Here is a 23024-nt window from a genome sequence, read left to right as displayed (position 1 = left end):
GAACTTAATAAAAAAGACGTATATTTATAAAAATATGTTTTTATCAATCATTTTTTATAACAACACTAGGGAATAACATTTACAAACGCGCCATCTGTTAAAATCTATTACAACTAACCTTAAATAATCGTTTATAATTTCAAAAAAGTATTATTTCCTAATATCATTCTATATTACACTAAAATTAACACTAGACCTAGTAACTTTCGGGTTAATCCGTGCGTCTTTTGAAAAAATGTTTGACATTTGGGATGCCATCTTGCAACCTTCTTACGAGTCCGAAGTGACGAAATCGGTTAAAATTTGGTAATAAATACATGAAAAGATAATTAATAACTGATTAGTGTCTAATTCTCAACTAAGTTGTTTATGTCAAACCCGGGTGGAGAAAGTTTTGTTGAATTCGATGAATGTCTATCGCCTCTTTCGTCAATCTTTGGAAGTAATGCCCGTTTCTTGCTAGCACTTTGGTTTTGTCAAACTCTATAGTGTGTCCTCCTTTGTACCAATGCTCTGCGACTGCAGATTGTTGGATTTTACTCAGTCGGACATCCTTCTCGTGTTCCTTGATGCAGCATTCGATGTTATGTCAAGTTTGGCCAACGTAATATTTCTCACAACTGCACGATAGTTGATAGACTGATAGATTGTCTTGGGCTATCGGAAGAGTGTTTTGTATTTTGTTGATATTATTCTTCTTCAGATACCTCGCAATTCGCTCCAATTCACCTGAAACATAAAGAAGGCAGATAAAAAGTGAATAGAGTAGAATCGAGGATGTAGTGCTTGTGTTCCATTGAAGTCTTATATATAATCTAGAGAGGGTATGTGGTGGTGGTGGGGGTAATCAGAAAGTCAGACATGTTGGATGTACCGACCTGAACTTAGCTTATAACCTCACAATTCTCATAAACATATTGTTATTTTTATTAAAATTTGATTTTTGTTGAAAGTTTTCGAATTCTTTTCGTTTCACATATGTTTTTTATAATTTGATAGGTTGGACGATTATTTACAACAGTCCATAAAATGTTTCTGGTTACTTGACTTCGAATTAACAATTGAAGACCTCGGTATAAGAAGGGGACAACTCCTTCTCTTGATAAATGGAGCTACTCCCTTCTTGCACCAAGGTCTTCAATTGAAGTTTAAGATTATTCAGGACTGTTCAGTTTTTTTTAAATAAACTAACAATTATTTATAAGCAAAGAGTAACGTGATCAATCGGAATTGTATTAAATATTTTCTTCTTCGTTTTTGTTAATTATAAGGGTTATGGCTAAAAATTATTAAGTTCTTTTAAAATATCATATAATTAATAATTATTTATCAATAAAAAATTAATTTTTGTTTTGGTTATTATTTTCTGTCTTTCTAGTTTATAATAATGTAAATTCTTGCATAAGTATATAGTATAAGAATTTCGAATTTCCCGCTAAGTTGGTACATCTAACATGGCGACCTTTCTGGCTTCATTTTAGGCGTGGTGAGGACAACAGGATACGCACTCTAGATTATATATAAGACCTCAATGTTGCGTTCAAATTTCATCAGCTGGAATTCCAGTAATGATATGTTGAAAGTACCTCTTGAAGGTCAACATGAACTTGGTGTAGTCTGTCAAAATGTTGTTGATTTAAAACCATATGCTCTAGAGGACAAAGAATGGATACTGCTAGGAGAAGTGCATAAATTACTAGTCAACTTTCAAATACTTTCCAAGAAACTCGGAGGAGAAATATACGTCAAATTACCTATGGTGGTTGTAGATAATATTGAGAGCACCTTATTCTTAGTTTTCAGGCTGCGAAAGACAAAATATTAAAGCATTGTCGTAAAACTAATTAGGTTTATGTTGCAGTTTTAATTCTCGATTCACGGCATAAGATAGAAGTTTTTGATATGACAAGATGGAGCCAAGAATTAAAAGAGACTTCGGTGCAGAAATTTGAAGATGTGTACAACTATTTGCATCAATCAGAAGGCCAACGTTCGAAAGTAACGGCATTGGAGGAACGACAAGATTCTAGAGCGGAAAAGTCAGATTTTGTAATTGATTTTGATGTTTTGTATGCAGTAAATATTATTCTATGCCTCGATGTAATAAAGACACAGATATATTACAATGGTGGAAAATTCATGCTTCTGAATTTCCTATTTTAAGGTTAATGGCACGAGATCTCTTAAGCATACCGGCTACTTCAATCCCGGCGGAAAGTTATACCTAAACGATTGGGTGAAAAGCAAAATCATCGAAAGACAGGGCTGAGGGCTGTAATTCTCTCTTCCGACTCTTACATTATAGCAAGTACTTAAATACTTGCTTCGCTGTTCAATTACTTCGCTGATTTACATGTATGTTGTGTGCTATTCTTCGAGTGCTGATGGAAGGATTATCAATGACAGCATTAATTATAGCTTCTTTGTCCTCTACATTAACTACATGCGAATAGCTTTTGCTGGAGCAGGATTACCTGTTTCTCGAAGTCTTCTGAAAAAATCGCCAAAAACTGAATCATATGGCAAATGACGCTGTGGAAATTTTTCTGGATATTCTCGTACTGATTGTCGAGCATTTCCATTGCAAAAACCATACACGAAAATTATACCTGAATACTCTTCAGTGCTATAAGCGTACATTTTGAGTTTCTTCTTGTATGTAATAATTAAACCTTACAGCAAACTGACATATTACAATGACAACTTTGTTTTTGTTGAATGTTTGATTTTACTGACTATTAATAAATTCGAAATTCGGTGCAGAAAACTTTAAAGTGATTTAAAATAATTGACTATCATATGTCAAAGTTTGATGGCGAAGTAATAAGACTAATAAGTCACCCTGTATATCAAAGCAAAAATTTCTCAAAAAAGATCTGAGTGCTCCTTTTATGGCGTTCCTCATTGATGAGACACAACAAATAATCGTTGGGTCTAAACGATATTACATAGTCATGGCTACTTTAAACATAATGAAGTTTTTACTATTAAGTGAAATATGTGGAGGGTTAAAGTTACTAATCAATATATTTTCGCATGGCGCGATCTAAATTTGTTAAATCATGCGAGTACCATGTTAAGATCACGTCGAGTATCACGTCGCTTGATTATATTATTACATCATGACGGGGTCACCAAGTATGTGGAACTATATTTTTCGATAAAATCCTTGGCATTTTTTTCATATCTTTCACAATGACTACATCAAACATTTTCCTTATTTATTTAAACATATATTTAAACAAAAATGATATTGATAAATAGAATTATTTTTGTACCATACACTTGCGCGTTTGTCCTTTAGAATTATAACCATTTTTGCAATAACTCTATTAATTTTGTTGCAAAATAAAAAAAAAATTATTGACTTGTTTAATATTGGAAACCCAACGAATTATAAACTGTAAAGATGTTGGATGCGTTTGAAAGGCGTTGGTGCATCATAATGGTGAAGTTGGTTTGGTAGAGGCGAGTTGCAGCGCCCCTCAATTTCATAGCAATTAATCACGAGCAGTTTTACTAAAATCGTCAATTAGTTGAGTCGTAGTTACGCGTTGGCTTCCACTTCAAGAGTTACGCTTTGATCGTGTAATTTTGCACAAAATTGATTGTGCTCAACGAATTTACTGCAGCACGTGCACCTTCCCCGTGTCGCATCGAAGCTGAACAAACTCTAATCCTAAGAACAATGTTTTCGATAAATAAAATTTGATACCCGTGCAGCTACTTTAATAAACTTGAATTTTGCAGTCGTTTAATTAATTTGAAATCGAACGAATTCAACTCGTTTATAAGTTTGTAATTTTTAACAAATCGATACAACTTACTGCACCTTGTTTACGATTTATACCTAGATATCAAGGCTGAAGTTTTTTTGCAATGTTTTTTATATGTTGGAGTCGATTGGCATTTCCGTTAGCTATAGACTTTCATAACAAATACTTGGTATTTATAGTAAATATTTGGTTTTAATTACGTAATCACTTCAAAGAAATGTTGCTTACACCTGGAGGATATGATTGTTTATGACATTTCTTAACCTTGATGAAAGGAAAGGTTAGTTCTATCATCAGTATTCGTGTAAGCGTGTATCTTGCTAAAACTGACCAACGCAAATCGAAACGATGAACAATTTACTTTTATAACATTGACCCACATGTGAGTATCTGCAAACGTCGATGACTAAATAGAGAAACGTGCTTTGTCCTTTTTTCTCTATTCCAGGTGAAAAACTACCCCACCTTCCATTAAAATCAAAACCGTCCAATTAGTATTCGCGACGAGAAAATAACCGAAGGACCACCGCATACTCCATCGATCCATCCATTCCATGACTCCTTCTTATTGATTTTGCAACAAGGAAAAGACTTCCTTTCCTCGACTTTCTTATGGTCAAGGACGCAAATTTAAGTTGAATTCTTCGCGAATTGCGGCAATTGCTGCAAACTTTACTTTAAAAGAACAAACCTTTGGTTTATATGCAAATTTATTCTGTTAAATAAATCGAATTAGGAATCTAAAACAATTTTAAACAAATACATTTTTGTTTCAGTAACAGTCGTGAGATGAGAAACCGTGCTGAAAAAATGCGAAGGGATAAACTGAACGCTTTCATTGGTGAGTTGGCGACTCTTGTACCGATGGTTTCTCGAAGCGCCAAAAGGATGGATAAAACCAGCATCTTAAGATTAACAGCCAGTCATTTAAGGATACATCAAAGTAAGTAAAAATCGAGTTTTATAGATATGTTTTTAAAAATGTTGTTAGTTTAGTTAAATTCCTTATCGTATGATACCTATTGCATTGCAAAACAACAATTTTGTTTACGTCCCCGGTTGTATTTGCTCTGTGAAACGTTGAACCGCAGGGCAACCGTCGATAATATCTAATGCTAGGTAAATATTTACCTGTTCAACTCATTCCGCATGAGGAAATATTTTAATTTAGGGCGGGATGTTTTAAAATAATTCCTATCGGTTCTATTTTGCTAGTTATTTTTTGTTTACATGATTTCAAAAAAAATTCATTTACACTCGTAAACAACAACCAAAGGATTCGTATTTATTTATATTCGAATTTTTAGCGTTGTACAGGGTGTCCCAAATTCGTTGTCCGAATATGCTATCTTCGAAACTAAAAGAGATATAAGAACAGTAGATGACATGTCATCATCTCAACATAATTCCTGTAATGTCAAATGATATTAACATGTTACATTTTATGTGGGAGAAAGTAAGTAGATACGCCCTGGTTTCTATGGAAATAGATTTCAGTATATTGCATCTTAAGTAAAATTCACTGTATATTATTTTATAGTTAACGTTGAAATAATGTTTATAAGTCGATGCATATAATTTATTTTGCCTGTTCTATGCAGTTTCAGCAAAATACCAAGGAATGTGTTTTAACATGGTAAGATTAACCATTTCACTGCTATAAATACGGCGTGTACGTCTCGAGTATAGTCGAGCATAGCAGCGAAAAGGTTTAAAAAAATGAGCGATGACTTCCAGAAAAGAAAAATTGAGTTAGGTTAGTTTTGTTTACAAATGTCAATCAACTCTAACAAAAATATTGCGTAATGTTAAGATAGGTCAGTTTTCTTTTGAACCCCAATTACAGCGTGAAGGAATGTCGGTTTTCTTTTGTACCCCAATTATAGCGTGAAGAAATCACAATTAAAGTGTGAAGGAATGTTAAGACAGGTAGTCTTTTTTTTGAAACCCCATTAAAGCGTGAAGGAATGTTAAGACAGGTAGTTTTCTTTTGAAACCCCATTAAAGCGTGAAGAAATGTTGAGTAAGGTTAGTTTTGTTTTGAAACCCCAATTATAGCGTGAAGGAATGTCGGTTTTCTTTTGTACCCTAATTATAGCGTGAAGAAATCACAATTAAAGTATGAAGGAATGTTAAGACAGGTAGTCTTTTTTTTGAAACCCCATTAAAGCGTGAAGGAATGTTAAGACAGGTAGCTTTCTTTTGAAACCCCATTAAACCGTGAAGGAATGTTGAGTAAGGTTAGTTTTATTTTGAAACCCCAATTATAGCGTGAAGGAATGTCGGTTTTCTTTGTACCCCAATTATAGCGTGAAGAAATTCCAATTAAAGCGTGAAGAACCCTAATTAAAGCGTGAAAGAATATTACGATAGGTCAGTTTTGTTTTCGTCTGTCAAACAACCCGGAAAAAAATATTGGTTTGGGTTGGGTTGGGTTGGGTTGGGTTGGGTTGAGTTGGGTTAAAAGTTACTGCTTTTCTATCTCTTTTAGTTTCGCAGATAACCTATGCGAATTTGGGACACCCTGTACATGCGCTCTGAATGCATAGTTATCACCGACCATCATTGAGAGCGTGCCAATGATCTTTCAATGCGTTTTTATTAATCACTCAGCCCTCCTTTTAATTAGTCAAAAGATTTACAACATTACGTGATGAAGCCGAGGCTGCTTGCGGCCGAGGCACCACAATATACAGGGTGATTTATAACATACGGAGCAGACTAAAAGGGTAGGTACTTGGGGTCAAACTGAAGAGCTTTTGCTAATAATGTTTTGTTAAAAACTTAATAGTTACATAGATATCGCGTGTTAATTTTTTAAATAAGTTAACGTCAGTTTTTGAGAACCGCTGATATTCAGTAAACAACAATTAAAATACTTGTCAACGCCATCGTCATTTTTGAAGGAGCTGTTAAATGACATGTCCGTTGCTAGGTAACCAAATCAACTGGATTGGCAGCAATGAAAACATGGATCAGCGGTTCTCAACAAACAAACACCAGTTTTAGAGTATTTTAACACATTTTTAAATAGCAGTAACTGTCATATTACAAAGATTTTATTATTGGTGCTAATTATGCATTGTTTAAGTAACCCCGAAATATTCGCAGTTTGAATTTAAACGTAGTGTAATACCGTATATCGTAAGAAATGCTCGACCATTAATTTAACTTTAACGTTCTATATCTTTGTAATTATTACGTTGTAGTCAAAACAGTATTAATAAAATATCTTCAGTTTGGCCCCTAGTACCTATCTTTTTAATCTGCTCCGTATGTTATAAATCACCCTGAAAATTTCAGGCCGCCACAATATGATCACCAGTTTCAGGTTAATATAGTATTAATTACTGATCCTCGGCTGCAAGCGACTTTGGCTTAATTAATCAAAAGATCTAGAGCTGTAATTGATGAAGTTGAGGCGCTGCAATATAATATTCAGTTTATTTTAATATACAGGGTGTGTCTGAATGACTGCAACAAACTTCAAAGGGTGATTCGTTAGTGAATTTTAAGGGTACTTTGATTTTGATATATGAACCATGGGCGATTTCGGCTCCCCTAAGGAGCTACACCCCTCCAAAAATTGCGGAAAATTTTGGTTTAATTTTTTTTTCTCAAAAACCGTAAACGTTAGGAAAATGAAATTTGGGGAATATATTTAACTCATAATAGGGCACGTTTTGACCCTATTTGTACTTTCAATCTACCCTTCTAAACTACTAAACGTAACCACCCCCGTTCAATTTATGCCTAAATGTTTTTTATGAAGATGATAAATACTTTGAAAAAATTTCAGTTAGATAGATAAAACTATTCTAAAACTTTTTTGTCTCTCTGATGTTCTTCGAAAATTTAATAATTTCTGAGAAAAAAAATAATTAATCAAACACTAACTGTTAAGCTGTAGGGTTATTAATAATAATATATAATATAATAATAATAATAAACCTTTATTGGCGACGTCATACAATAGTATTTGCGCAAGTCAGAAAAGCGTATAATACATAACAAACAGAATAATAAAAAATACATGTAACATTACCGCTAGTCAATTAACAACATTAAGAACATTTTAAAACTACATCTACAATAAACGACGGCACAAATCCGGACGAGTAAGGCATGCGAGATAAGGCCTATATTAGGTCATCAAAAGTGCTCAGACAGTACTCATCCACACTGTAGAATGCTCTCGCTAACAAGTAATTTCTGATCTTTGATTTAAAATTATTAATATCAAGTAATTTAATGGGATTAGGCAACAAATTAAAAAATTTAATTCCATAATAATTAGTGCCATCCCTAGCTCTTTCAGTGCGAGTATAATTAATCATGAGGTTATCATGGTGTCTGGTTCCATAATGATGGACCTCATCATGTCTTTTGAAATTCTGAAGATTTTTTTTAATGTAAAGGAGACAGTTAAATATATAAATACAAGGTATTTAAGATTTTTAACTCTACATTGCTAAACACCCGAGCAGCATGTGCAGAATGACCCCAAGCGAAAATGGCATATGATAAGTGAGAATGAAAATAACCATAGTATGCTGTCATTACTGTATTTACTGGAACGATATTAATTAAATTTCTAATACAGTAAATAATTTTGTTTAATTTACTAGTTGTTCGTATTGCATGCTCTTCCCATGTAAGTTTACGATCTAAATGAACTCCTAGATATTTGACAGTAGGGTTATCAACATTATCACCTAGTGCGCGCAAAGAGAATAGTAACCGCTGAGTCTTAGATTCATTTACGCTAAGCTGACTAGCTGAAAACCAGTCAAAAATGCAACCCTGAGATCCAACCACCTCACTAAAAAGATCCGGCAAATTATCACTTATATTCACAGTGGTTGTGTCATCAGCAAATAATATAATGTTACTTGACTCAGGAACGTTATCAGCTAAGGCCCACTTTTACCACCTCCTGATAAATTTATCCGATAGATAAATCCAGTTCTTAGCCAATGAGAGCGCTTAAAAGCGCCGTAACCATGGCAACTATCCTCTAGATAGTTTATCAGGAGGATGGTAAAAGTGGGCCTTAGCCATTAATAAATATTAAAAAAAGTATGGGGCCCAGCACAGATTAATCGAAAGTTGGAATGAATTTTTAATGAAAAAATCTTAGTAGGCTTTGTAGTCTTTGTCATAAATATTTTTGACGTTTAAATGTCAGTGGTTCTTACTATTATTATTGTTTTATTTAAAATTTTGAAATGACGAGTGAACGAGCGTAAATGCGATAGAACTTTATTTAACAATTAATTTGAAAAACAATAATAATAGTAAGAAAAACACTGACATTTAAATGTCAAAAATATTTATGACTTTAAGCCTACTAAGATTCTTTCATTAACAATTCTTTCCAATTTAGATCGACAACCCCGTTGTTTAAGAGGCAGTGTTTGCTTTATTATTTTTTTTCTCAAAAATTAGTCGTTTTTGGAAAAATTTTAGAGAGACAAAAAAGTTTTAGGATACTTTTATCAACCTATGTAAAATTTTTGTAATGTATTTATCATCTGCATAAAAAGAGCTCCTTAGAGAAGCCGAAGTTTAAAGAATCACCCCTTGAAGTTTGTTGCAGTCATTCGGATACACCCTGTATAATTCAAGAAATGTTTTAATTTAGGGAGCGATTTTATTAAAATCGGTTCTATTTTGCATTTATTTTTTCTTTCATTAAACAACAACTGAAACATTCGTATTTATTTAAATAATTTCCGTTGTCGAACGATACTTTATTTTAGTTATTTTTTTTTTTTGAATTTTTAGCTGTGTGCATGCGCTCTGAATGCATCGTTATCGCCGACCATCGTTGCCGCTCTCTCTCTATCTCTTTCAATACGTTTTTATTACGCATAATTTGTTTACAGCGTAGGGACTTTAAATTGCAGCACTTCGTATTTTCCCCTGTCATAATAGTTCGTTATGTAAACGGTCGTTTTGGATTATCTTAGTTGTCTTCTAAAAACTTGTTCCATTCAAATTCTCTCTCTTTATATTCCCATAATATATTTTCTACGTTTTTTTTTTTTACTATAGGATTACTTAATCGTAAAGATGAGTTAAACCTAAATATCCCAGACGTTGACCAATCGTTATTAGAAGATTTGGTACAAGATCAACTCCGTGGATTTCTCATGATCCTAACGACAAGTGGTAAAATTGTTTTCGTGTCTCAAGCCGTGGAACACTTGCTCGGACATTTACAGGTAAATATGATACCTCCGCGAAAGAACGAAAATTGAATTCTTGGTTCAATTTTCAGACTGATCTCATGGGCCAATCCATATTCAATTTGATATCTGCTGATGACACCGAACGGTTTCGAATGTACATAAGCACAGTGAATGACATCTCGGATAACGATTGGAGAAAATACTTTAACATGCATCTGAAACGTGCCGGACCAAGAAACGAAGCGGCAGTTTACGAAGTTGTTAACATTACCGGAACACAACTTCGCGATCCAACAGCTATTCCTGCTTCTAGTAGTAATCGCGAACTCGCCATTCCTAATCTTGGCTCAAACGATGTAAGCATCAGAACAAACGAGAAATAAAAAGAACGATTGTTTTTTTCTTTTAGTTATGGATATTTTTTATGAGGGTATTAAAAACTGACCTAACAATTGAGCAAACCCTCGATACCAACGACGAGTACATCACAAGGCACCTTCTCGATGGGCGAATTATTAATTGCGATCATCGTATATCTTTTATAGCAGGCTATTTGAAGGAAGAAGTTTCTGGTGTTTCAGCTTTTAAATATATGCATCGAGAGGAAGTGCGATGGGTGATGATTGCATTAAGACAAAGTTAGTGCATATTTATTCTTAATTATTTTCAAATAATTTTTAATTTGATTTTTTTTACAGTGTACGATCGTGGTGAGAGCCGAGGTTCATCATGTTATCGTTTACTATCAAGAACTGGTCAGTTTATATATTTAAGGACGACAGGATATCTTGAAATCGACAATACGGGAACCGTCGAAAGTTTTATTTGTGTAAACGCGGTTGTATCGGAGAGAGAAGGACAGGAACTGATTAAACAAATGAAAGAGAGGTATTCGGCGCTGATCAAAAATGGCACATCTTTAATGGTAATAAAAAATATAATTAAATATTTTTTAATCTTAAATTTTTATTTTAAGAGTGTAAGTGCTAATGAAACAGAAGCACCACAAGGGGTGGACGATCCGCAACAACTAGATGTGGCGATCGCTCATTTATTGCATAGGTTACCATCACCGGATTCGGACAATGAATCGAATTCAAGCCCGCGTTCTGTAATTGGAGAGAGTCAAGACTTTAACCACTCGGACACTAACCACTCCACAACTTCGTCATCGTCCACAACGAACTATACGTACTGCTTTAAAGGGAAAGGATCAGGAAGTAAGAGGCCACCGCCGGTTGTGTCACACCAAGAAGCTTCAAGTGCGACGAAAAGACACAAGAAGTCTCAATCGAGCGATGACGGCCTTGGAGATTCAATTTCCACGACGTCGCCATCTTCTTCGTCGTTGACATCGACGTCGTCTTTACCGCAGGGTTATCACATAACGGATATTTCGGATAATAGGTGATGATAGTTTTGGTTGGATTGTGAACCAAAGGTGAAATAAAAACAAGAGTCCAACAAAAAAAGCAAAAGTCACTAGGGATACTATGTACTACTAGGGTTTGTGCCATTGATTTTTCAAGACTGATCATTATTTGCCCGGATTGAAGATTTTAGAGGGATTTTCAAAAACAATACAGCAAAAAAAAAACCGATCGCTGACGATCCTGTACGTGCGTACTTAACTTTCTATAATCATATTAAATCAAATACAAATTAATTTCTTAAATTAGAAAGTAACAAAATCAACAAAATATTTTAATTTTAATTGTTTTTAAAGAAATTGTTTTTAATTATTAATTTTGATAGAATGAATGAAAAATTGGTGTATTTAAAACGACGTCCTTCTCATACTGTGATATATTTTTGTAATTTGTATAAGAATTTAAGAAATAAAGATCAACAAAGGGGTTGATTTCGGGGGAAAATGTGCAAATGAAATTTGAGATGAAAGTAATGTTAAAAAATAAGTAGTTTTAAATTAACGTAATTTTATCGAAATTTGTTTCTTTTGATTTTATGACTCAATAGAAAATTATATCAATTAATATGTATATAATAAATACATACACATCTACATTGAATAAAATTTAAATTATGGCTGAAATTGTTATAACGATATTGAATGTTTATTATTTAAAAGTATCTAATTATACAGGGTCGCTTATATAGTGTGTCCCAGGATAGATGTTACAAGAGGTATAATGACTTAAAAAATTTTGAATTTTATTTTAATTCTGAGGAGTTAAGCCCTGCTTGGTATGGAGAGAATTTTACTTGATAGTGAAGCAAAAACTATTTTTAGTTCAGGTAAAGTTGTTCATGGTATGGCAAAATATTATTAAGGAAAGTTGTTCAGAATGAAAAATTATGGGAAAAAAATGCCATGAACAAAGAACAAAAAAATGACTTAAGTAGTCGCAAATATTGACAAATAAATTGTATTATCCCTCAGTTTTAGGTCACATTTCAATTACTATACAATATTTATGTTATTTAAATTAAAATGTGATGGATCAACCAAAGTAGATAAATCCTTCTGAAATGTTGTATAGGACCATAATTTCTCATTTTGAACAACTTTTCTTAATAAAATTTTTCCGTATCATGAACAAAAAGATACTTTACCTAAACTAAAAATAGTTTTCAATTCACTGTCAAGGCCGCCTTTGTTTTCAAAATATGAAAATATTCTTAAAATTCTCTTCACACCAAGCAGGGCTTAGTTATTTAGCCTTAAAATAAAATTCAAAACTTTTTAAGTCATCATACCTCTTATAACGTCTATTCTGGGACACACTGTATGTATGGAAAGTGTCGGTTATCTCCGAAAAATGTTAAGATACAAAAGTACAGGACAACTACGTATACAGGGTCAGTCAAAAAGTTATGATGAAACAAAGTTACGTTTTCTTTAATGTATATTATTCTATATTTCGGTTCATCTCGAAATTCTAAACAAAATTCATATAACACATCATAAACCTAAACATAACCGTTTTTGAGATATTAAATTTTGAAAATCACTCTTATAAATTACACAAAAATATTTTAGTCGTTTATGTTCTTAATTCATCAAGTTACCTTTGAAAGTTTTTCATCTCCATAGCAACGCAGTGATATAACACATCAAAAATACAAAAATAGTTTGAATAATTTGCGCCCAAAAATAAATTCAACCTAATTAGATAAATTCGTAAATTTTGAAAAGCTCGATATCTGACATGATTTTTTTTAGAATTTTGAGATGGACCGAAATATGGAATAATATACAGGTGTTCTATTAAAGAAAGCGTAACTTTGTTTCGTGATAACTTTTTGACTGACCCTGTATACTTAATTTGTCCTTATTGTAATAGATTTTTTGTAATTCGCGACGGTAATGAAAGCTCTAACAGTACTCAAACGGGTGTTGTAATGAGACTCCTTACAGCATCCGATGCTGTAATGAGATTTTAGTAACATTTTATGGAACCAGTTTAAGTTGGTGACATTGAGTCATCGTAATTTTTCTAGTTACCAATGTGACAATTTTTGTCTATGATTTTTAAACATGTTCTTAGTATCGAATACAAGGTCCACAATAATGAGGATATTGAATACTGAGCAATTTCTCTTATTTTGGGAGGTGTACAGGGTGGGCAAATTTGGGTGTTATTATAGGCTATCTCAGAAACTATAAGAGATACAAAAAAAGTAGGTGCCATGTCCCGGTCTCTTTTTCCGAAACTAATCCAATCCCGTAAAGACCAAATCTCTATCTTCTTTTGTTTTTAAGTTATCGCCAAAAAGTCAAATTCTAGTGATTTCAAAAAATGCTCATATTTCGTTTATTTTTCAAATTAGAGAAATGGGGTTAATGCATTCTTAAGACACTTTTTTGAGTAGAATATACTGTCGTTGAAAAATTTTTAACATAGCTGATAATTTTTGATATATAATATAAAGTTGTATTTTTTTAAATACAAACTATACTTTATTATGATGTTACTGAAAAGAGCATATTTTTAGTGAAAAACTGGGAAAATACTACCGAAGATTTCATTCAATGATACCGATATGATAACTGTTCTAATCTTACAACCAGTAAGTTGAGTAGAAGAAAATGACAGTTTATGACTCTTTAGTTCCTGAAGTTGTCCATATTTAATTATTCATTAATTAATACATTTCTTGTATTTTTAATAAACAAACTTTAAATGCTAATCATTTTTTATTAGTGAACAAAGTCAGGGATAAGATGCTGAGAAATTTAAATTAACTATTCAAAGTTTTTATTCGTTGATACAAAACCAACTTTATTCTGTCATATTCGTGCAAAACCATATATTATAGCCACTAGGTAGTATTTACTGTCCGGACCTGCCTACTATAATCAAAATTTTGAACATTAGCGCTTACTATTTTCGAATTGAAAATTAACGCTTATTTTCTGCAAATACACCATACATGCGATACATCATTGGAAAGCTAAAAATAAACTCTTTTCTTTAACATCATAATCAAGTATAGTTTGTATTTAAAAAAACACAACTTTGTGTTATATCTCAAAAATCATCAAGTATATTTAAAACTTTTCAACGGCAGTATATTCTACTTAAAAAAGTGTCTTAAGAACGTATCAACCCCATTTCTCTAATTTCAAAAATAAACGAAATATGAGCATTTTTTAAAATCACGAAAATTTGACTTTTTGGCTATAACTTAAAAGCAAAAGAAGATACAGGTTTGGTGTTAGAGACCGGGACATGGCACCTACTTTTTTCGTATCTCTTATAGTTTCTGAGATAGCCTATAATAACACCCAAATTTGCCCACCCTGTACATGAAACATTTTTTTCAGATGAATGCATTTTGTGACAGTTTCTAATTGTCACTGCTAATTGTCATTTTCAAGTGTTACGGTGTTACCAACTGCTGCATACCTATTTCCCTACATTGTCAAAATTTATTTTATTTTTATTAAAAAAAAAGGATAAAAACGCAAATTACAAAAAATAGCATAAAAAACACGTTTCATAAGACTTAAAGCATTTCAAGCGTGTCTTACGAAACTTGTTTTTTAATATACTATTTTGTAATTCGCGACGGTAATGAAAACTATTACAGTACTCAAACGGGTGCTGTAATGAGACTCCTTACAGCATCCGATGCTGTAATGAGATTTTAGTAACATTTTATGGAACCAGTTCAAGTTGGCGACATTGGGTCATTAATTTTTCTAGTTGTCAATGTGACAATTTTTGTCTATGGATGTTTAAACACGTTCTTAGCATTGAATACAAAGTCCACAATGATGAGGACATTGAACTCTGAGCAATTTCTCTTACTTTGGGAGGTGTACATGAAACATTTTTTTCAGGTGAATACATTTTGTGTTTTGACAGTTTCTAATTGTGAATTCAAATTTCTATTGTCAAGTGTTACGGTGTTACCAACTGCTACATACCTATTTCCCTAAATTGTCAAAATTTATTTTATTTTTCTTAAGAAAAAAGGATAAAAACGCAAACTACAAAAAATAGCATAAAAAACACGTTTCATTCATTAAAGCGTGTCTTACGAAACTTGTTTTTTAATATACTATTATTTATTTATATTTAGGAGATAACCGACCTCTTATTTTGTTATTCATAACTTCTTTATTTTTAAAAGTGAAGAATCGATTTATGTCAAAATTAGTAAAAAATTAGTAACTTTAGGCTATCTATATTAAACTGTTGTTTCATCACATCCAATTCAGTAAAGAATTAGGTTGGTTCTGGTATTATCCAGTTTTATATTAATTAAAACAACTAAAAATTGAATTTGTATGCTAACATTCAATGTCGTTATAGCACAAATTTGAAAACATATTTTTGTTACAACCCAAAACTACTTTAATTCATCTCTGAAAAGGTACCGGTTATATTTATGTACGTACAAGATCGCAGCTTAAAAGAAATAATTAATTTTTTAAGCAAAAAATAGAAGCACAACATTCTCACTGTACACTAAGATATTTATACACATGTATATATTTAAGACAATAGTATTATCTTTTTATTGGGGATAATAATAACCTAAATATTTTTTCGGATGATGGTGTTGTGGTGATGTGTATTCAATGATTTTCTTTTTCTTACACACTTATAACTGATAAAGCATAAAAAATAAGTGAAAATAATGTGCAAAAAAGTTAATGAATTTTTTTGGTGTTGTTCGTTGTTAATTCGGTTTAATTCAATTTCATTTTTCGATCTCTTCACAGCAAATACATTTTAAATAATTTTTTTTAATTGATACATCAACTTTAAACTCTAAGACTAAAGTAATACGGTCAATGAAATAACATATGTACAACTTATATACTATATACAGAGTATTGATTCATGAATTAAATGAATTTTTAATCATAAATGGACATTCTGTATATTTTAAATTAATGGTAAATATTCGTGTACAATAACAGTGTTAACCAAAATGAATAGAAAAGAAAAAGGTTTTTTATAAAATATAAAATAGTTTGTTTAGCCCTTTTCTACAAATTATAATAACGATTTTTTTTGTTGTCAATTCTTTTTAGTGCATTTAAATTGCAAATTATCTGTGTGATCCTTAAATTATACTAACACGATTAGTATGAATAAAAGCCAAAAACTTAATAAAAAGGATACACGATATATTAAAAATGAGCGATGGTGAAAGTTGATGGATTATCTCAACTTTGTGTGGATTAAGACTGTACCCTGTGTTCTATTAGTAATCCTATGAATATATATTTTTAATTAATTAAATTAAATAAATTGTAATTAATTTCGTTAGGAAATTTAAGTCTTGTATAAATGAAGCAAAACAATATTCGCAACGTACTACTAAAAAAATATTCACGATAGTTTATTATAGTTGTATAATTCTTTATTTTAAAATGAAATAAGCAAAATAAAATTAGTAATTCTGTGATGATACGTTTTATTCTATTATTTTATAGGTTTATAGTTTGTACGTACCGATTATATTTCGCTGTTTGTTTATAATAATTATTATTAATAATAATGACGTACGATTTAGTACAAAAGTCGACTTGTAATAATCCTGTTACTTTTATCACATTCAATTCACACCACTTAAAACGTACAGAAAATGATAAATCGATTAAATAAATTGTTTTTGTAAATATTTATTGTTGCGCCTGTTTGTCATTGATTATTACTTTTTTTTTGTAAAAATTCATCGTTTTTATTACAACATCCTAACAATTTTCATCACTATTTTATTTTTATTACCCTTCAAAATTATTCCTTTATACAGGGTGTCTCAGCGAGACCGGTCATTAGACGTTTCTGGGGTTCTGGCCAAACAAAAAATTTGAGAATGCAGACTTAAGTATTATCAATTACGTTCTCTTCATCTAAAATATTTTCAGATTTCTGGCACTTCCGGTTATACCGGAAGTCGCTACCTACTTCATTTTTTTAAATGGAACACCCTGTATATTTTTACATATTTGGATTTGTCTGTTTTGAAGGTTTATAAATAACTTTACTTTTTGCAATTTGAACCAGCAATTCTCGAGTTATTCGAATTTTTCTAGAAAAATTTGCTCCAGCGGATATTTGTTCAAAAAATCATAGAACACTCAATTTTTGAGATATCAATTTAGGATTCAGAACATGCTTAAACAACATGATGGAGTATGTTTTGGTGCCGAGAACGGCTGTCTAGATCGTTTGGTCACTTTACTATGATACGTTAACTTTTCAAAATTTGGAAGCACCATAACTTCATTTTTTTAAATGGCACCCCCCATATTTTATTACTTAGTCGTCTTCGGCGTCTCATTTTACATCTTTTATATTCCATATGTCCTATGCCTAACATTAATAGTTTGAGAAATAATTAGGGTTTTTTGAAAAATGCTCACATATCATATGGATATTAACCTAGTGTGCCATGGAAAACAAATGTTTAATGACTTATTGATAAACGTCAAAGTCTAATTTAGATTGTTTGATGCTTGTGAGTCTAAAACCAGTTAAAATGGATATTAATAACGTAAATAATGTTTATACAAATGAAGAAATCCATAATTTATTTTTTGTGCACGAAAAGTGCGAGGAAGTTCTTAGTAGAACTTGCAGAATGTTTAATGTAAATTATCCACATTTATCTCCGATGACAAAAGGTAAATTTAGGCCAGGCGCGCACTCGCGACTTTATTGTTGACCAACTTAAAAATCGCTCGATTAAAAAGTTGCCATTAGATTTCCGCTCAGCGCACTATCGACTAGATAGTTGCTGCAGTCTTAAATTTCAACATGGACGCTACTGATGTAGCATGTGTCTGTGCGTTGATTATCAAAAGAAGAAAATGGAAGAACAGACGTTTTTGGGTTCATCTCCTCATTAGTCAGCGACTGTTTAATGGTCAATTTTATAAACTGTTTGAAACATTGAAGGACCACCCCATGAAATTCTTCAGTTACTATAGAATGAGTTATACGAGTTTTAATATCTTACTGACTGCAGTTCAAGATCAAGTTTACCATAATAACATTGTTTCTTACAGATATTTGGCAACAGGCAACAGCTTCGCCTCTTTGCATTTTGAATATTTACTTGGCCAAACAACAATAAGAGAAATTGTGAGAGATACATGTATCGCTATTTGGGAATGTTTAGTGTCTATATATATGACAATTTTTACAAGCGAACAAATTTTCCTAACTGTATTGGAGCCATCGACGGCAAACATATTAGAATAAAAAAACCTGCTTCCAGTGGATCTGAATTCTTCAACTATAAGTGTTTCTTTTCAACTGTGTTGCTTGGAGTAGCAGATTCCGACTACTGTTTTACTTCAATAGAAGTTGGAGCCTATGGTTCTGCAAGTGATTCCAATATTTTCAAGAAATCAAAATTTGGCAGTTTACTTGAAAAAGGACAGTTAAATATACCAGGCCCAACACTGCTACCAAATGAGGAAACCGGAACTGTCATGCCGTTTATAATTTTAGGCGATGAAGCATTTGCTACTTCAGAACATGTTCTACGTCCATATCCTAGCAAAAATTTGTCAGTTACGAAACGTGTCTTTAACTATAGGCGATCAAGAGCCCGTAGAATGGTGGAGTGCTCGTTTGGCATATTAGCTGGCAAATGGAGGATACTGAATAAGCCATTAGATACCAGTCTTGAATTATCCGATATCATTATAAAAGCATGCTGCATTCTCCACAATTTTGTTAGGAAGCACGATGGAGTTTGTTTCGAAGATAGTTTGTACGAATGTCATTTAGATAACATGAATCCCGTTGGAACAAGAGGTACCGTTAGAGGTATTCACATTAGAGACTATTTTGCAAAATATTTCACCTCTCCTCAGGGAACTGTTCATTGGCAATATGACAAAATTTAAATAAAAATGCCAATACAATATACAGGTTGATTCAAAAGTATTTGGCTAAAATGAAACCCCATGTGGAATAACCAATTTTAAGTCGAAATGAAAGAAAGCAACTGGTAGCAACTGACCGAATAATCGCCAGTGCGCGCGTACAGGTTAAAACGTGTACGTTGCATTATTCCCGGCAACAGTTGAGTCGCCTTGAAAATAGGGCAAGATGTAATTTTTTAGTTGCCGTGATTAAATAGTTGCTAGTGCGCGCCGCTTCATATAACTCAGTGTATTTCATTTTGGTGATTTTTAAGTTGCCGCAACTAAATCGCTAGTGCGCGCCTGGCCTAAGGCCACTTAGAGGAATAGAAGCAAATTTTGTACATTTTGGACGAATTAATCACGTGTTAAACTGACCAAAAAATGTAGTAGATAATGCAACGGAAGAGATGAATACCTTGACTTATTTCGAGCCCAGTCCCAACACCTCAATTCGAGCTGCCAAAGATGCAAAAAAAATAAATTAAGAATTTCTTGATTTGTGTAAATATTACTTTCGTTATTGTTATCGATTTTAACTCGTTTCAGTGCTAATATTAAGTGACATAACAGATAATTATTAGCTCACATGCATCAAGTGACGTAAACAAGTGAGTCTTTGACAAGAACTCATTGAGAAGGCTTATTTTTCATGGCACACTAGGCTAAATATCCATATATGTGTGCATTTTTCAAAAAACCCTAATTATCTCCCAAACTATTAATATTAGGTATGGGCCATATGGGATATAAAAGATGTAGAATGAGACACCGAAGACGACTAAAAAATAAAATATGGGAGGTGCCATTTAAAAAAATGAAGTTATGGCACTTCCAAATTTTGAAAAGTTAACGTGCCGTAGTAAAGTGATCAAACGTTCTAGACCGCAGTTCTCGGCACCAAAACATACTCCATCATGTTGCTTAAGCATGTTCTCAATCCTAAATTGATATCCCAAAAATTGAGTGTTTTCTGATTTTTTGAACAAATATCTGCTGGAGCAGATTTTTCTAGAAAAATTCGAATAACTCAAGAACGACCGAATCAAATTGCAAAAAGTAAAGTTATTTATAAACCTTGAAAACAGACAAATCCAAATATGTAAAAATATACAGGGTGTTCCTTTTAAAAAAATAAAGTTGGTACTTAAGTCTGAATTCTCAAATTTTTATGTTCGCCAGAACCCCAGAAACGTCTAATGACCGGTCTCGCTGAGACACCCTGTATAACTAACCAGAATATGACTCTCTTTATTTATGAAATTGAAGATTTATGTCTCAAAGCTGAAGAAATTTTGGTTTAAAAAATAAAATCGTTAATGTTAGGCTCAGAGAAGATGTTTTATTGATTTATTTATTGATCACCTTATTTAATATAATATAACAAAAAGATAAAATAAAATCCCCGACAAAAAACTTGAATATAATAAAAACTACTATAATACGAGTGTTTGAGAGCAAATTACATTTAAAACCTGATTACGAAGATTAACTTGTTTCCTTATTCATGATTTTCCTCGTCCATAGCCAACACGAAATATACAAAAATAATACTCCAAATCAGAAACTTTTTCGTTATTGATCGACACAGCTTCGATATATACAATTTTATTATTGCGCTGCGTCTTCTTCACTCGATGTAAATATCTTCTATCGGGTATGCAGTCTCTATAAACTTCTGATAGAACCTTTGAAAGGCACGCCTGGGAAAACCGCAATTTCATTTTAGTAGCTAACTCGTTAAATCATTCATTGATAATTACCCAACTCCTTCAGCAACTGGTCTTGTTGAGTCATTTCCTCTAAATACATGGCAGGCGAACCTTTGAAGTGTTGGATGTTTGGTGATAAAACCCAAATAACGATGGTCTCGAGGGTGAAAAGCGCAGAATGACACATTTTTTAATGAGTAAAAGTAATCTATGCAAGGTTCGTTTTGCTGAAAATTAAAATTTTGTTAAAAATTTGGTGGTGAATAAAAATGAATTATTACGTTTCGTTTTCTTCTATCGACCATGCGAAGTCCTTGATCGGAAACTTCGAGGATACATGGTTGAGAATCCGGATCGCCTCCGCTGGCACTTACCACTCTTCGCACGGCTTGACAAACTACAGCAGTTCCTTTATGAGCTAATGTTTCAACCGAACCTAAATAACCCAACAAATAACGTTCTCGTCTTCCATGTTCGCAAGTCGAATCCCAATCGGAATAATCACAGTCCACAGCATAAGCTGAAGGAAAAATTCCTGTTCTTCCAGTTCTTAAATTAACACCTAAGAAAATTTATATTTAAAATATTTTGACTCGTTGCTGAAAGATGATTTTTTATTACCTTCACACCATAAATCGTCGGCTTCTTTTTGAACATAAATAGGATCGCCAATTTCAACTTCAATCTCATCTTCGTGTCTTGGTATAAATTTATGAAGTCCCCTGTGAGTAGCTTCCAGCATTTCCACGTCAGAATACGGCGTTCCCCCACCCATACAAGCTGGGGACATCCCCAAAACTGGCGACATAGATTTTGGTCCATCCGTAGGAGAATGAGCAGTACTATGGCCACTGTCAGCGTCAGTTAGGAGCCTTTCTGAGTCTGGGGAATCGTTATCCCAGAGATGACTGCATTTTAAAACCAACAATGAATTAAGAGCGCTGCTCGAGCCCCCTAATTCGTCAGCCAAAGATAGTTCTCTTGAGAGTTGTGCGTTGTACATTGTAACTACTGCAGCTGGAAATAATTAAATAAATTTAATTTCTAATATTAATTAAGTATTTAGTTGGATTACATTTTTTATTTTTGGGGATTTCTGGTAATTTCCTCCTTCTTCTCTCACCAGGTCCTCGCCAAGGTGCCAACGGAACTCTAGACATTTGCACCTGACATCCATGATTGTCCTCAGATTCTGGTCCAGATACTTTTGGTTTTCCATCTGGTACTATATCACAGTCTGTGTCCGGATCGCTTTTGGAAGACGTCGGAGACTCTTCTTCAATGTTCACATCATGCACCAAACTTAACAAAATAATTTAAATCTGCATTGTAAACTTATAGGGTGATTGGTGTAATATGGGCGTGTTTTATTATTATGAAATGATTATTGATTATGAAACAAAACGGGCTTTTAAAAGAATAGATATTACTTACGAGTAAAATGGAACAGGAACTTTGATATGAGAAGGTAGTTTTTCAAAAGTATGCCTGAATTCCTCGAACTCCGTGTCTGCCATCTTATTTTTCTACCGAGGGGTGGTATTGATTCGATGCTCGGTCGGCTAATGCCGACGCCGACGCTCTAAAATCCACTTCTCTTGTACTTTTAGGGATTTTAGACCAATTGATCTAATTCTATCATTTGCCAGTTTAAATATATTTCTATTTTGACCGAAACCCACGTGATTCTAAAAATCCATTAGTGTTTTGTAAGTTAATGTTACAAATTATTTCTAAGATAGCAATTTAAGTATCGATCGCAATTATTTCATTTTTTTTTGTAATGAAGTAGAAAAAATTCTTTAGTTTGGTTAAAATAATTCTTTAATCATACAGTTGCGTTAGAATTCCGAAACTCATGTAATTTAATGACTTTGAAAATGTTATCATGATTCATTGATGAATATTTTCAACCAATTCAGATGTCAAAAGAGTTTGATAAATTGATCAAGGATCATTTTGCTTTATTTGTTTGAAGAAG

The 23024-nt window shown here is 32.7% G+C and overlaps 2 protein-coding genes across 6 annotated transcripts in view; one reads left to right on the top strand and one right to left on the bottom strand.

Moving 5' to 3' along the window:
- LOC111418801 (neuronal PAS domain-containing protein 2-like) overlaps nt 1–17160 on the top strand; it is a 57391-nt gene extending 40231 nt beyond the window's left edge. For 3 of the 5 annotated variants that reach the window (XM_023051472.2, XM_023051470.2, XM_071193906.1), the window contains 6 exons: nt 4553–4719; nt 9834–10003; nt 10060–10326; nt 10380–10608; nt 10669–10895; nt 10947–17160. In XM_023051472.2, coding sequence (XP_022907240.1) covers nt 4553–4719; nt 9834–10003; nt 10060–10326; nt 10380–10608; nt 10669–10895; nt 10947–11381 — 1495 coding nt within the window. In that variant the 3' untranslated portion in view covers nt 11382–17160. The remainder of the gene's footprint in view (nt 1–4552; nt 4720–9833; nt 10004–10059; nt 10327–10379; nt 10609–10668; nt 10896–10946) is intronic. The other 2 variants (XM_023051473.2, XM_023051471.2) reach the window with 1 other exon arrangement.
- Nucleotides 17161–20653: 3493 nt separating this feature from the next.
- Nucleotides 20654–22692, bottom strand: LOC111419230 (JNK-interacting protein Aplip1). The gene is made up of 6 exons (XM_023052014.2): nt 22478–22692; nt 22119–22345; nt 21665–22060; nt 21325–21605; nt 21095–21270; nt 20654–21034 (listed from the first exon to the last, which is right to left on the bottom strand). Exons 1-6 carry the CDS (start codon nt 22558–22560, stop codon nt 20962–20964), a joined length of 1236 nt encoding a protein of 411 aa, XP_022907782.1. The 5' UTR covers nt 22561–22692; the 3' UTR covers nt 20654–20961.
- Between the last annotated feature and the right edge of the window lie 332 nt (nt 22693–23024).

This window comes from Onthophagus taurus, chromosome 2 (genome assembly GCF_036711975.1).
Source record: "Onthophagus taurus isolate NC chromosome 2, IU_Otau_3.0, whole genome shotgun sequence".
In the NCBI taxonomy this organism is placed as follows: Eukaryota; Metazoa; Arthropoda; class Insecta; order Coleoptera; family Scarabaeidae; genus Onthophagus; species Onthophagus taurus.
Note: the sequence above shows the minus strand (reverse complement) of the source record. Positions and strands in the feature narration are given on the sequence as shown.

What these genes read in the sequence shown, in the direction of transcription:
- LOC111419230 (XM_023052014.2), bottom strand. Translation starts at nt 22,560, where the DNA reads ATGGCAGACACGGAGTTCGAGGAATTCAGGCATACTTTTGAAAAACTA. An exon ending in GTTCCTGTTCCATTTTACTC is followed by an intron (nt 22,346 to 22,477) that starts GTAAGTAATATC and finishes TATTTTGTTAAG; the next exon opens with TTTGGTGCATGATGTGAACA. An exon ending in AATCCCCAAAAATAAAAAAT is followed by an intron (nt 22,061 to 22,118) that starts GTAATCCAACTA and finishes AATTATTTCCAG; the next exon opens with CTGCAGTAGTTACAATGTAC.